Raw genomic sequence first — 16292 nt, 5'->3', positions numbered from 1 at the left:
CAACAATGGGGAAAGAGGCGGGGGGGGGATGGTGTCAGGTTGGGAGATTGATTTCCACTTTGCCGAGATAAAACAAATAAAAAAAAATCCCAGTGCAGCAAGACAGCCCAGATCCAATTCTCCTTCCATCTGGTGGGTGCAGGAAATGTGGCAAACAGAAGACTGCCTCTTTGGTGCCACTCAGGCGCCTAGGTTCTTCAGACTGAGACTCGGACCTTGAATGGAGTTAGGCTGGTAGTGGCCCATGGTTCATTGGGATCATGCCTTCTCTTAGTTGGTTTGCTTCAGTCATCCTAAAATGAGCGGTATAATCTATCGAAGGTTAAATACCAAACAAGACCAATAGCAAATATCATAAGAGAATTAATTACTACTGTGAAGAACAAAAAATTTCCCTCTGTGCTGATGATGTCTTCCTTTTCCTGTCATAAATAGGGATTTCTGCCCCACCTTCAATGAGGCTGTTGGCAGATTTTGGGGTGGTGTCGGGATAGCATGTTAATTATGGTAAGTTAGAATTAAGAAACCAGAAACAAATTGCACTATGTGATGCTTGAGGGATTTTACAATGACACCAAAAATAAAAATGTATCACCTCTTAATGAAAATTATTTTAACAGCTTTTTAACTATAGAAAAAAAATATATGCCTCCTAAAAGGATGTGCTAGCGTTTTTATTCCATTCACAAATAAGTGAAAATTGTAGCCAAAAATCAAAAGAAATTTTACGGATGGTAGGAACGTTTCATATTAATGTTGTAAAACAGCACCCAGGTGTTATTGAATATTTATAATCATTACATCCCTCCTCCATCCACTCTTATTTTTTTATGTGCGCGAAACGTGCAAAAACTTGTGAAAAGTTTCTTATAATAAAAAACTTATATTTAAAAATGCTATATAAGCTTATAACCAGCTGTAAGAAAATAAGGTAATGTCCTGACTTATCTGTGTAATGAAAGATAGCCCAATGACGCAACGTTTCAAATCCCGAAAGATCTTTCCTCAGGGGATGCTTGCTAGATTATCGGTAGTCAGGCATATAATACTTCAAAATGATGTTGTTCAGAAATTGCTTTACAGCCATTTGGCTTTTCATGCGAGCGGTAAGGCTCTGCGCCACACTGAATTTAAACTTCAGCTTTTCGTGCGAGTGATGAATCTCTGTAAAAGCCTTCAAACGCAAATCGAAACTCTGCTGCTGAACGCCCATCTATGCTGACAGTTTTTTTTATATGGATGGTTAGGATAGCAGTGCATCCAATCAGTAATCACATTACTCAATCATCATTTACATATTTTCAAATTAGCGAACCTCAGTCAAGTTCTTCGTTCAGACCTTCCGGTGCTTGTGTGCGCAATGTGAAAATCCAGTATGCTTCACACCAGTTTAATAGCTTTAAACGATTACTCCCTCTTAATGATAGTCCATTTTAATTCTGAAAAAACATCTTTATGTTACACACAATGTGTAACTATAGGAGCAGATAATGTTAATGTATTCAACTTAGATTTATGTTCGTTGAGTCTGATCTTAACCTTTCTCGTGGTTTTTCCTATATACACTGGACAAGTGCATATGATAGCATAAACTACATGATCAGAATTGCATGTCAGCAAAGATAGGCATTTGCAAAAGCCTTCAGAGATTCATCACTCGCACGAAAAGCTGAAGTTTATATTCACAGTGTGGCACAGAGCCTTACTGCTCGCATGAAAAGACGGCACATCAATTCCAAAAGGCTGCAAGTTTTGAAGTATTATATGCCTGACTACCGATAATCCAGCAAGCATCCCCTGAGGAAAGATCCTTTGGGATTTGAAACATGGCCTCGTTGGGCTATCTTTCATTACACAGATAAGTCGGGACATTATCTTATTTTCTTACAGCCGGTTATAAGCTTATATAGCATTTTTAAATACATTTTTTATTATAAGAAAAGCTTTTCAAAAGTTTTTGTACGTTTCACGCACATAAAAAAATATGAGCGGATGGAGGAGGGACGTTAATGATTATAAATATTCAATAACACCTGCGTGGTGTTTTACAACATTAATATGAAACATTCCTACCATCCGTAAAAAATTTTCTTTTGATTTTTGGCTAGAATTTTCACTTATTTGTGAATGGAATAAAGACATTAGCACATCCTTTTAGGAGGCATATATTTTTTTCTATAGTTAAAAAGCTGTTAATGAAAATTATTTTAAGAGGTGATACGTACTTGTGTGTGGTGTCAAGTTAGAATTAAGAACATAAGAAATTGCCATATTGAGTCAGAGCAAGGGTCCATCAAGCCCAGCATCCTGTTTCCAACAGAGGCCAAACCAGGCCACAGGAACCTAGCAATTACCCAAACACTAAGAAGATCCCATGCTACTGATGCCAGTAATAGCAGAGGCCATTCCCTAAGTCAACTTGATTAATAGCTATTAATGGACTTCTCCTCCAAGAACTTATCCAAACCTTTTCTAAACCCAGCTCACTACCTGCACTAACCACATCCTCTGGCAACAAAGTCCAGAGCTTAATTGTGCATTGAGTGAAAAAGAATTTTCTCTGATTAATTTTAAATATGCTACTTGCAAACTTCATGGAGTGCCCCCTAGTCATCCTATTATACAAAAGAGTAAATAACTGATTCACGTTAACCTGTTCTAGACCACTCATGATTTTAAAGCCCTCTATCATCTCCCCCTTCAGCTGTCTCTTCTCCAAGCTGAACAGCCCTAGCCTTTCCTCATAGGGGAGCTGTTCCATCCCCTTTATCATTTTGGTCACCCTTCCCTGTAGCTTCTATAGTGCAATTATATCTTTCTTGAGATGTGGTGACCAGAACTGTACATGGTACTCAAGGTGCAGTCTCACAATGACTTATCTGGGTGTACATGCTCTCTGCCTGACCGTGACATCACAGATCAGTATCTCTCTTTTAGAAGTAGCATCCATTTGTTTTGGATCCCACAAACCAAACTTGAACAAATTTGTTGCATTTTAACAAGCGACTGCATATTCCTGATAACCAATTTAAAATATTCAACAATCAAAAGCTCATAGAACTGCAAGAAAATGAATGTTAGTTTCACTCCCACAAAAGCAGCCCGTGCCTCATCATCCCTGTCCACACTGGTGTAAACTGAATGTTTCCTTGTGAGTTTTATGCAACCAAAAGGTGATTATACAAATTTGTATTTTAATTAGCACCAAAGGAGCAGCTCTAGTACTCCAGTTTGATAATTTAATACAGTAATTATAAAAACTCTTAAAAAGATGTACAGGCTCTCACGCAACTTCTTCCTCAGGATAATTGACTGTAGGTTAAAGAAATCAAACCTTATTTATTGTAAATATGTTGTTTAACAGGGTCTTTGATTGCTGGGGCATAATGCATTTTACTTTTAACAGTTTTTCAAAACAAAACATAGCTAACTTTAAAAATGCTAAAATATCAAAATGCATATGCTTTATATTATGGGAGCAGTCGCTTGAGGGATTTTCAGCATCAGTTAATTGATGCAGCTGTCATCCAGCATTATCATTCTTTGATGTCAATGGTTGCCTAGTGATTCACTTTGATTTTTTTTTTTTAATTATTTCTTTTAGCTTCAGGGCTTCAATTCCAAATTTAAGATTCAAAGGACATGTGCAGTTGTTAGAGAAGATTGTGTGAATAAGAACTATAAGATGTGTTGAGGCAGACAAAATGCAAGAGAGTAAAAGGAAAAATTAGTGGGAGAGGAGAGCATTAGGGGGGGGGTCCAAGGAACATTGAGAAAATACAGAAAAGGTCACATCTGGAAGAGAAGATGAAAGAAGAGCAAAGCAAAACATCTGGAAAACTAAAGAAGGGGGGGCCATGTGGGAAATGGGAGCAAAAGACGACAAATAGAAGAGTAAAGGGGTGGGGGATAGTTGGGAGAGGAGCCAGACACCAAGGAGATGAGAGCAAAGAGGAAAATGAGGCAAGCAGGAAAGGACATAAGACAAGTCAAAGAGACTAAAGAATTTAGAAGCAGATGAAAATTAAAGAAACAAGCAGGCAAGAGCAGAGTAGGCCTTTGGATGAGTGGAAATGTGGAGGAGGGGCAAGTCACAAACACACACATTTTCAGGATATCCTCAATGAATACATGAGGTAGATTTGCATGCATTGTCTCCAGTGTATGCAAATCTCTCTCATATGCATATTTATTGAGGATACCTTGGCTAGGTGTGGCCCAAGGACGAGGTTGAGAACTCCTGTAGTAAGGAAGGGCTTCACAAACCTGGCCCGAGGACCCCAAAGAAGGTTGGGTTGTCAGGTCATCCACCATGAATACACATGAGATAAATCTGTATATACTGAGTCTCCCTAATATGCAAATTTCTCTCTAGCATATGCATTGTGGATATCCTGAAAAGCTGACTGGGTGTGGGGTCACCAGGCCCCATTTGGGAAACCCTGACATAGTGGATACATTTTATGGTAGCAACTTGATAAAAACTACAGGGGTCTTGGATTTGGAACAGAGAAGTCATCAGTGCCTTATATTTTGGTTTAGATTGTTATATTCCACTTTTCAGTGTACATCAAAGCCGATTACATTGTGGTACTATAGGTATTTCCCTATCCCCATGGGGCTTACAATCTAATTTTGTACCTGAAATGCAAAGAAAAAAAACCCAAAACACATTGCTACTTCAACTGTGTAAAATTCCAGTCACAGAAGATTTGAGCCTGGGCTATTTGTCCATATTAATCAAAGGGATATTGTAGTGGGTCCCCAATTTAAATCTACAACTACATTTTTTGCATCCATCCATATTTACTCCTGGGTGAATCCTCCCAACAAAAATTGAAAATTCTGAATACTTTTAGATTGTCATGTATATTGTGTTTTGACCAATCTATAATTTAAAATGCAATACAGAAGTTTCTTACAGAGTTAAATATTTTGAGAATTGCCCTAGAAGTAGTGTGTGTCTTCCACCTTCTCTCCCTGCTCCTTGGCCCAGTCTTTCACTTAGCCTTCTCAGCCCCCCCCCCCCCCCCCCCCCCCCCCCCCCCAGTTTGACCCCTCTCTCAGTACTGCCCCTCACACAAGCTCCCTCTGTCCCTCATGTACATACACACACCCCCTCCTACAGGCTCCCTTTTTCTCTCATGCTTACAGCCTCACAGAGGCTACCCCTTTCACCACACAGGCTCCTCTCAAACAAGCACCCTCACATACACCAGCTCCCACTCTCTCACCTAGATACACATTCCTTCACAATCTCCTCACAAAACACTCCCTCTCACACCCACAGCCTCGCAGTTTGTTACACAAACCTCTACACCCAGACTCACTCTGTGGGCCTGCTCTGCTCACTGGCAGGAATTGCACCACCTTTGGTGCGAGCAGGATGCACAACACAGCATTCTCCCTCTTCCCCATAACGCAGCATGCGGGGGCCTGCTCTTCGCTGTGAGTGGGATCTGCTCCATTTTCACCGCTGCAGGATGGGGGTCCGCTCATGGCATACCAGGGCCTGCTCCAAATTCTGTTCTCCGACATAGCACAGAATTCCTCCAGGCGTACAAATTTCAGTTTTGTCACATTGCATCATCATGCTTTTGGCATAGCTCAGCAACATATTAAGTTTGTTTCAATTTTTAAAAAGGAAGTTTTGACACTTGAAAAGGAGGTATGCTCTAATGTTTTATTATTGCAAACTGCTCAATACAAAAAAATTAGTTCTAGCAAATCTGCCTAGGATAAACAGCCAAAACCAAGTCAAACTACTACTTTTACAAGCTGTTTTTAACATGCAGGTAGTGTTAACACCACTTCATAACAAACCACCTGTTACTGTTTACAGGGAAACGGAAACTCTCTCAAGCACAACATGTAGTAAAAACTAGCTAAAAGAATTTTTAAATAAGTTAATTGCGTTACATACTTAATTAAAAAGCAATTTCAACACTGAGGGTCTGACCTATTAACCATTTTTTCTATAAACTTGAAATGAGGAAAAGCCTTTAGTACATCAGGTCCTCAACAGTGTCTTAGGTTCAATACCTGTACAAGGAGTCACTGCTACCACACATACAACTTGAGGAAAGCCTGTTCTGTGATTACTAGTGATCTCATCAGATGAGATTAATTTAATTGGTTATACTTTTAGAGCCCATTTCAATAATGCTTTTCTGCCCTTGTGTCTATAGTGAACATGCAAAAAGGCCCATTCTATTTACTAAGGCTGTTGTGGCCTGGTTAATCTCGCATCACTTCAGAGGCAGGTGCTGAATATTACGGCATGGCAGCACTGCTTGTATACTAATATTTAACAGGGGTGGGGGTGAGGTTACATTTTGATACTTTGTGAAGTGCTGCAAGGTGGTGGTGGTGGTGGTGTCATTTGGCATGGAGGGGCAGCTCCTACAGATTTTTGTTCCTTCTTGCCGGCAGACTCAAGGTCACGTTGGAACAGTAAGTACATTGCTGAAGAGGCTGCATGGTAGAATCGAGCCAGAGATGAAGAGAATGGCTCGAGACCCAATAGGGGCTCCTTGGCTGAACTGTGCAAACCAGGGGAGGCAGAGGGCAACAGGTACTCATGCCAGGACTCAAGGGGGACCTGTTCCTTAGATCAGGGGAAGTCAGTTGGAACTCAGAGGCTTCAGGAACCCCTCTTTTTTTGGGGTGGGAAATTTGCTGAGGGGAGGGGTGATTATGGCTCCTGGAGGTCTTGCCCTTGTAAACAAGGGAGAGTGTGGGTGTGTTCATCACACAATAAACTGCACAGGATTGCTTTAGCAGGGCTTTTTTTTTTACCAGCTCATGCTCATTAACTTGCTGACTAGGCCAAGAATGGGAATTTTTATGCACACAGAATTTAGAAACCCTTTACCAACTTAACATTTTTACTGGAAGGGGCTAACCGTAATTCACAGAAAATCAGGAGAGTACGGAGGGGGATATTTTCAGTAGAGCACCTAATTGCAAAGTTATGCACTTAATTTTAAGTGTACACAAAACCTAATTGCTGAATTGGATTTGAATGTCAGGTAATGTGGCTAAATTCGCTCCCATAACATTACCTGTTATGCTATCAGCATGCTAGTTTCACATAACTTTTGACAATGCAAATTAAAGATGTAACATCATAATGCTTCCTGCAGTGCCTCTTTACTGAAGTTTATACAGATAAACTTACAGACCAGAGTAGTTTAGAAGACTGAAATGCACTTGTGCATGCCGCCTTCTTTTGAACACGGAGCTTTTGAAATTGCATCCCGTAGCCTAGGTATCATCTGTTATAGCATTATACTATACATATTAGAGTGAATTTTCAAAGTCACACACCTAAAAGTAGCAATTTTTAAAAGCCCATTTATGCACATAAGCCCAGCTTTACACACACTGCCTTTTGAAAATCTCTCCATTCTGTGTATACAGGGACATATTTTCAATTAAGCATGTGGCTATGGGCTCCTGTGGCAGGCAGGGCACTGTGTGTACTTCCATCCTGCTAGCAGAGGTAAGAGGGGAGAGGAAGGTGCTAGCCATGAGAAAAATCTAGGCCAGTGTCCATAATTTGACATGTCCTAACCTTACAATTTTATTTAAATATGTGAAGAAAACATGACTATAGAAGATGTGGAGTGTGCATTTTGGTTTCATAGTTCTGACAGTTTTGGGTAGGTCAGATACTGCATTTGTATCAGATTACCTCAAATGTAAAAGTGTACACCCCCACCTGCATCTAATAACTTATTGCCAAATCACTAGTAAAACCCATAGCTAATTTATATATTGCTGCACTAACAGTAACAACCTCACATAAACACTGGATTTTTTTTTTTTTTTTAATTAACAGAAGGTAGCAATTAGTAAGTCAATGAGTGGGTGTTCATTATTCCTTAGTTTCTTGTAAGATTGCCATGAATCAGAAAAAAAAAAAAGTTAAATCCAAAAAGTGAATGAGTCAGTCATCACTCTTAGCTGAAGTTTTGAGTATAATGCCAACCAGTTCCACCTCAATCGAAATGAAACATGGCTTGTTAAATGAGTGAGCTAGTCAAATTTATTTGTTTCTACAAGATTTGATTAAACTGCATTTTTGCAAGATTCTGATGAATTGAGAAACTTTAGATTAGCAAATTTACTCATGGTATCTATGTAGTACCTTTCAATCAGCATGTGTAAAATCTTCAGCATGGGAGTGAAATTGATGTATTTTAAATGTTGAAATGAGAATCTACGTCGTTATCTGTTCCACACACACCTAGCTAAATGTTTAGAATATCAAAATTTCAACAAAAGCAAGACCAATAAAAACTTAATTTACAATAAAGTTGGCTTTTATCAGAACCAAAAATATATTTATGCTAAGGACTTTGGTGCCTAGGACATTTTTGTATAGCTGTTTCTTTGGGGGTAAAGAATAAACTACATATTTTACTCTTGTATTTCTTGTGAAACAAAAGTAACAAGGGCAATCACTGCTAAAACGATGCTCGATAAATACTGAATCAACATTAACTTCTTACCAGATTCCCCTCTCACTGTATAATAAAATGAACTGGCAACTGAAAAAATTAAGAGGAAACAAGAATTGCAGTTAGTTAAAAAGTACCTTCTGCCACTTGTGCTTTGCTTGGGAACATGCATCAAGAACACAGAAGAGAAAGAATCTCAGGGGATTTTTTTTTAGGGAAAGACAGTGATGTCCTACCAGTTTTTTACAAAAGGGTTCTTGCTAGCTCTGTACACCTCATTTTCATGAAAACATTTAACCAGGGTTATTCTGGAGCCCCTTCCACAATACTGGGGAAAGCTACTTAAAATAGTAAAGATCTGACAAATGCTGGCATAACTTAAAAAAAAACCAAACATATGAACAAGCCACCAACATGACTCATTCCATTTATTGTGAAAGTCATACAGGTAACATCCACAGTTATACTAGAAATGAGCAGCAGGCTACAAACCAGGGAAAGCAAAGGTTTAAATCCCAATTCTTTTTTTTTTTTTGCTTGGCCAAGTCACTTTACCTTCCATTGCCTCAGGTACAAAAACAGACTGTGCCCTCTGGGGACAGGGAAATACCTTCACAGTACCTGAATATAATGTGCTTTGAAGAGCCAAAAAAAAAGAAGGAAAATCAATCCGCAATCATCTTTCCTTGGGAAAAGACATTAACGAGTTATATATAGATTAGAACCCCCCCCCCCCCCAAAAAAAAAAAAAACCAACCTTGATGAATTTGTCTTTGCTATTACAAGATCTAGGAAATCTGAAAGGCAGTAATCAAAAAACAAGAAGCTGCACACTAATGGTGCCTACTTTCTAGGACATCCCCACACACACAAGGAGCTAAACAGACCACCACACATATATATACTCCTGTCAGGAGCCTCTTGTAGGTCCTGATATCTACAAAAAATTGATATGGCTAGAATACCAAATGCAGAAGTTATTAGGAAAGGGGCTGCTAAAGATAAGCGCCACCCTCCTCCTTGTACACTATGAATTACAAGATTTTAAAGAGGAAAAGTGTTGCCATACTTTATTTCTCATCTTTCAGATTTCTCCCACATCCATGGTTTGAGCTAGGAACACAGATGCTTGCTACAGCACAAAGCTCCTCTTGAGCATAGTCCTGGTCTTCAGCAGTGCAATGGTTTTGGCTTTTCCTCTCTTTGGCCCTCTTTTAAAAAGTTGCTCATTAAGGGCCCATTTTCTACGCTTTATTCCTCCATACACAGCTCACAAATTTCAACCTCTTTTTGTATCTGTTCCGTACAAGATATAGGTGCATGTATTTTTGCCACAGATACAAAGATATAGGAAATCACCACAATACACAAGTACTTTTACTTTAAGAGGCATAAGCTAGAAACAAAAAATTACTGCTTTGTGGGATACAACAGTGTGCAATGTAAGTCCATGTAAATGGGGAGGCCCACCCAAGGTCCCAGCAGCATTATCCTTGAAAAGTAGGAACAGGTAATCGTTTTACAGAGGTCTATACACCTATACTATTAGCACTTCAGCAATTTAAGAGTCAGGAGCTACTCAAAGCTGTTACTTCAGGAAAAAAAGTAAAATTAAACCGCACCACAGTTGCATTCAAGAATATATTTCCTGCATTATGTGGCACATTGCAAGACTTAAAAATGGGTTAAATTTAGAGAACCTACTACAAAAGAAAGACGTAAGCTTACTGACAAAAGAAAAATGCCCCCTGGTCCTTTAGGCTGGGGAAACGTGAACCTGTTATCTGGGGGGGCAGGGTTTGTAACCCATGCTCCTATAGTTTCCCTGAAGGAAGAAATATTTCTAACAGGCTTGAATATAAAGAGGTATATGAAATACCCCTGTTCATACAGAGATTCTGAGGTGACAGATTCCCTTTGTTCTCCAAAAGGGGACAGGACACTGATGGTCTAATGATGAAGTCAGGCTGCATTCTTTGAATTACAATGAATCAGAGGTAGAAACTGAATTATGCATACTAAGCTGTGCTTGTATAACTTTAGTTTTACTATCATACAGCAGTGCCTAAGATGGATACATCAGTCACACACAAAAAAAAAAAAAAAAAAGGATAAGGCTGCTTACAACTAAAGCCCACTGAGCAAAATTACACATGAAAGATGAAAGATTTTTTTTAAAGTTAAAATATAGAAAGTCGATAAAGGTGAAGTGGACTAATGGACAGCACTGGGAACAGTCTAATAGTAATCACGGTATGGCCTCCTATTGTAGGAATTGTAACTGTATTGTCCATACTGAGGATAATACGGCTGTCCTTGTCTGTGCTGATAGTGATTGTTTTCCCAGCCTCTTCCTTGCCACTGTTGATCAGATCTATTGTATGAATAGTCACGCCTCCCTCTCTCTCTAAATCGTCTTCTGTCCTGAATCCTGTAAAGAGAGAATGACAGCAACCTAAAAAAAGTAGTCCCCAATTTCAAAGACAGTAATGTAAGAGCTAGCAGGCTGCTCTAGCTTTTACATGCATCTGTAATAGGATCATGGAATGTAGCAGCACATGGAAACGGAAAAAAAAAGTTTTGTGTGTTGTGCTATAGTAATGTATTACCAGGGCTGAAAAACTCGCAGCAGCGAGGTCACCTAGGCACCTAAAATTTGACACTTGGCACCCAAAGGTCTGGCAAGCAAAATATACAATGTAAAAAAAGCAAATATAAAAAGAGCAAAATAAGGAAAAAAGTAAAAGGGCCACTAACAGTAGAAAGCAAGGAAAACTGTTTTCCCTAGCTCCTAAAACTTTTTGACTGGCATCTAACCCCTAGGTTCATCAAAATGCTATATCATCACAAGCATTAATGCCTGCAGTAAGAGAAAGGGGCATGTTTAGGGTAATTTTTAAAGTTACCGCGCCATGCGGTAATCTTTTAGCACCCAGCGACACTTCCTATTTTGCAGCTTTCAGAGTGGTCAAGTATTTCTATGCCTATAAGAGGGCCAGTTAATAGCTCGAGGTGAGGTATTCGTTTAGGGTTTATTTATTTTATTTAAGAGTTTTTGTATACCGTCATTAAGTTATTCACCGTCATAACGGTTTACAGATGGGCACCTATAACAAAGGAAAATATAGTTCATATATAACATGGGTGGTGCCATTAGAATTCGGTAACATATAAGAGTTTATTTAAAGAGACATTGATTGTAGTTGGGTGCTTAATAGAAATTCATCTTGCTGGTTGACTACAGTTAAAAATAAGTTGAAATAATTCCATTAAGCACTGGAATTAAGGCGCTGGGTGCTTTAAGCTGCTTAACCTTAATTAAATTTGTTCTCTTTAATTGCCTGTGTCGCTCTCCTTCTTGAAGGCTTGTTTGAAGAGCCAGGTTTTAAGTTGTGTTTTGAAAAATTTATGATTGCGCTGAAGTCTGAGGTCAAGGGGCATGGAGTTCCATAATGTGGGACCAGCTAGAGGCCAGTTTTACATTCAGACTAAGACGTACAAACAGCATAGTACACCTCGGTGAAGATTTGATGTCATTTGCAGTGAGGAAAGTCTCACAGAGATGAGATTTCTATTATGTTATCTCACCCTAGCTTGAAGGTACCCTGTTATAGAGTCCATCAAATCTTCACCGATGTGTACTGTGCTGTTCGTACATCTTAGTCTGCATGTAAAACTGGCCCCTAAACCACCACTTCAAACTATTAGCTGGCTCTCCTATAGGTATATAAATAGTTGAATACAGGAAGGCCTCCCCAGAGACTCTCTTTCTACTCCTTTAAGAACATAAGAAATTGCCATGCTGGGTCAGACCAAGGGTCCATCAAGCCCAGCATCCTGTTTCTAATAGAGGCCAAACCAGGCCACAAGAACCTGGCAATTACCCAAACACTAAGAAGATCCCATGCCACTGATGCAATTAATAGCAGTGGCTATTCCCTAAGTAAACTTGATTAATAGCCCTTAATGGACTTCTCCAAGAACTTATCCAAACCTTTTTTTTTCCCTCCCAAGCCCAGTAATGGCCGAAATGCTGTCCGTTGGAGCGCACTGTACTGTATTGGCCCGATAGTGAAGCAACTTCTGGGATCCCTACCACAGAACTCACAGCCCCAACATGTTCAAAGATCACAAATTTCTATCATTTTAAACAAGATATGATGTAATGAGAAATTCATCGGTACCTATTATCTTGATTTCTCTGGTTACCACCAGATCTATTTCTCCAATCTTCTACAACAGGGGGTGGATCCGCTGGGCGCTTCAGGTACTCTTGATATTCCAGATCATCTATTGTGAATCGATGGCCAAACATCTCTTCAAAATTTGGAATGGTATCTGATGTGGCAGTCATCCTGAAATATAGGATATATAAATGTAGTTGCAAAGATAAAAAGTAATTGACATCTTCTACAAGCAAATCTACTGAACATGGATAATTTTATGAAGTAAATGCCTTCCTGAAACTTGTATAAGAACTACTGTATTCTTTTTACTTAAGTTTCATAAAATATTGTATTTCTAAAATATTTAGAATAATAATTCAGAAGTTGCTGACACTTGGTATTGGACTAGATAGTATAAATGATCATCACATATTCCAGAGTTCTTATAGTTAAAGATTCTACAAATTCAGAAATGGAACCATACTGAATTTGTTTGGTAGCAGACAAACCAGGTTCACTATTAAGTGCAGAAAGAACGATTGATGAAGAGTATGCAAATTGCTATTGGTGTCTATAAGGCCAACAGACAGTGAAAACAGGACTTGATTTAAATATTGTGCAATACAGTGTAATTATTAACAATTAACCTAAATACTGTTAAACAGCAGCAGAATATCTGAAAGAGACATACGAGTACTCCAGCACCTGGCAAAAATTTGTAATCTCATTTTGAGCAACATGTGAAACAAAAGCAGACCACGCTCCTTCACCAGACAAACATTCGGCAAAGGAAGATCAAAGTAGTCTGCTCATGAACAAGTTTGAAATTTCCACTCCTCTGCATGAGCAAAGATGTTTACTATCATGGAGTTTTCTTGGGCACAAGATAGGGATGTAAATACAGTTTTTGAAGTATCTGCTTAAATGATTGAAATAAGAGTTAAACCATTAGCAGGATATTGGAAGGTACAGGGCCAGAGTAGATCCAGCAACTGAGTTTAATGGCAAGGTGGCAGCAGTGAAACGGCAGCAGTTATTGTAGTTTGTCATCATGGTGCCGCCCTCTGCTCTGCCAGGCCAGACGTGAGTGGTAGTGGCCCTGCCCAAGGGCAGAAAGCACCAGAGCCAACTCTGGGTTCGCATCACCTTTGCAGCACACAGCACCTGCCTCCATAACACATAGTCCTAGCATCCAGCTCCTGCTGTGGTAAAGAATATATTAAACAGTTAAATGGCAAGGCTCAAGGCTGAAAATGGTAAGATTAAACTCATTGGTTAGCCATTTATCATTTTAAACCTGAAAATGCTGAGAGGAATGCTTTTTAAATAGGTTTAATCCTCCTTTGCCCATGGCTGTAGTGTTTTTGTGGTTCTCAGTCTGATCTGATGACAGACTCTTAACTCCCCCCCCAAAATTGTGGTTTTCAGTCTCAGCAAAAGGCCAAGAAGGGACCGGCTTCAGCTCAGGAATGAGACCTTAAAGAGAGGACAAAAATCAATCAAGCAAGCTGTTTTGCCAAATACCTCTTCACTAAACAAGCATTTAACCAATAAGGCACTTTTTTAGGCCCTTTGCAATGGGCCTAAAAATGGTCTAAGATAGTGGTTCTCAACCACAGCATCTCAAATATTTGACAGAAAGCAAGCCCTTGTTTTTAATAATAGCCATGTGTGCCTGCCAGCAGAGAGCATCACGGAGCCAGATACTTGATCTCTCTCAGGCCAATGCAATATTAGCACAGGAAAAATGTGTGCTCATGACTGAGCACCTGCTTTTCTAACATGCACCCATCCTCCCCTCCTGGGCGCACGATGGAGTAGGCAAATAAGCCGCTGTGTTAAAAAGGAGGCACTAGGGCAAACTGGGCGTCCCTAATGACTCCTCGGCATCAGGTGTCCAGGGGAAGTGGCTGTGCACAGGTTAGGAAAATGGACTTTGGTTAATTGAGCATCCATTTTCCTAACCTGACCACCAACCAGAAAGACTTTTAAAGATTTTTTTTGTTTTTGTTACTCCTTTTTTCAGTTTCTCCAACTTAATATTGCCACAACATTAAGTCAGAAAAGCAGTATTTTCTGCTTTCGTGTTAGCTTTTGGGGCTCATCAAGATTTAACACCAGCTCCAAGGTTGGTGTTAACTTTTGAGAGTAAAAACGTGTCGAGCACATTTATTTTTTACATGAGGAGGGAATGGCTAATAGCCTCAACATGGCATTTACATGTGATGAGCACTAGTACCTACACACATTTTGGACACGCTAATCCCCTTATTACATAAGGGATTACATGGATATGCATCCAAAACGCACATCCAGCCATGGGCTAACGCCAGCACACAGTGTTGCATCACCCTGTCTGACTCTCTCTCAAACTCATAAGCTCTCTAAGGCAGATATAATTTAATACAGTGCATAATGAGGATGTTAATTATAATTATCCTGTCTTCCCCAGGAAATAAATAATAACGTATTAGATGAAGGAGAAAGGGGGGGGGGGGGGGGGAAGAAAGGGAACGTAAGGCAGGGGCTTAACTACAGAAGCATTTCGCTCTCAGGACTAATTTTTTGCCAAATAGTCACTCGGCCTACTGCGATTTACTGTTGCGTACTTCTTACAAGAGCTGGCATATAAAATTTAAAAATAAAGAGAGAGGGGGAGAAGCACCAAACTATTTTTTGAAACTACCATTCATAACTACTTGTTTTAGTCTTTTCAAGACCAGGCTACTTCACTGGGTTATTTGCGCTACAATTGATCTTACTTTGAGCTACAAAGCACGTAAAAAAAAATCTGGCAACGCTGATCGCCAAAGATCAAGTCGAGCACCACTGCTCCGACTAGGCTTGAACTCGAGAACAGATTTAAAAACCAAACGAAAAACCGGAGTGACTATGTCCCTAGCAAAAGCTTTCATCCTAAATAAGGATAAAAATCCTAGGTATAGAGAACGGAGACTAGCATTCGGTGCGCTAGCCCGGCTCTGCCCGAGCAACAGCCATAGCTACCTCCCGCTGCAGAGCAGCAAAAGACGAGAGGCGCCCCCTTCCTTCCTTTAGTGCAGGTACCTCCCGCTGGCTATACGTCTCTCCTGCCTACCTTCTCGGGTTTACCTCCAGCCAGACGTGACCAGCGCACCTTCCCGTCCGTAACACTTGCGGTTCAAACTAGGCCCGACGCGCCGCCGCACCACGCCGTCTACAACTATGTAAGACGCAAGCTACTCCCAAGCAGCCAACCGCAGCTGTTAAACTCCCAGCGCGCGGCGCCGCTCGGCGGGACCCGGATGAAACGGCGTGCGCAAGCGTCGAGTTGGTAAAAAGCCATTTGCGAGCGCAAATTGCCTAGTTCAAAGAATGTTAAATGGTGTGCAAGATGGTACTTTAATTCCCAAGCTCATGTTGAGGTGGTTTTATTACGTGCAGTGCTAATATTAATCACTAGAGTAGGAGAACCGCCCTTACAGGCCAATACAGAGGGGTTGGACACGCAAGCTTTACCCCATATTCATTAAGGGGTAATAGCGCGTCGAAAACGCGCGTCCAACCCCCCCAAGACTAATAGCACCCGCAACATGCAAATGCATGTTGATGGCCCTATTAGTCATTCCCGTGCAATACAGGAAGTAAAATGTGCAGCCAAGCCGCACATTTTACTTTAAGA

At 40.1% G+C, this 16292-nt stretch overlaps 1 protein-coding gene across 2 annotated transcripts; it reads right to left on the bottom strand.

The window, feature by feature from the left end:
• Positions 1 to 5662: 5662 nt before the first annotated feature.
• Positions 5663 to 15896, bottom strand: RAMAC (RNA guanine-7 methyltransferase activating subunit). Of its 2 annotated transcripts, none has more exons than XM_029575017.1 (3): positions 15743 to 15896; positions 12650 to 12820; positions 5663 to 10896 (listed from the first exon to the last, which is right to left on the bottom strand). In XM_029575017.1, exons 2-3 carry the CDS (start codon positions 12817 to 12819, stop codon positions 10704 to 10706), a joined length of 363 nt encoding a protein of 120 aa, XP_029430877.1. In that variant the 5' UTR covers position 12820; positions 15743 to 15896; the 3' UTR covers positions 5663 to 10703. The 2 variants fall into 2 exon arrangements, with proteins under 2 accessions (XP_029430877.1, XP_029430876.1); XM_029575016.1 differs by having other exon boundaries at positions 15729 to 15885.
• Between the last annotated feature and the right edge of the window lie 396 nt (positions 15897 to 16292).

This window comes from Rhinatrema bivittatum, chromosome 13 (assembly GCF_901001135.1).
Source record: "Rhinatrema bivittatum chromosome 13, aRhiBiv1.1, whole genome shotgun sequence".
NCBI classification, from domain to species: domain Eukaryota; kingdom Metazoa; phylum Chordata; class Amphibia; order Gymnophiona; family Rhinatrematidae; genus Rhinatrema; species Rhinatrema bivittatum.
Note: the sequence above shows the minus strand (reverse complement) of the source record. Positions and strands in the feature narration are given on the sequence as shown.

Coding starts and splice junctions, on each gene's coding strand:
- RAMAC (XM_029575017.1), bottom strand. CDS start 12,819: ATGACTGCCACATCAGATACCATTCCAAATTTTGAAGAGATGTTTGGC. Junction 10,897..12,649: donor CAGAGAAATCAAGATAATAG/GTACCGATGAAT, acceptor CTCTCTTTACAG/GATTCAGGACAGAAGACGAT.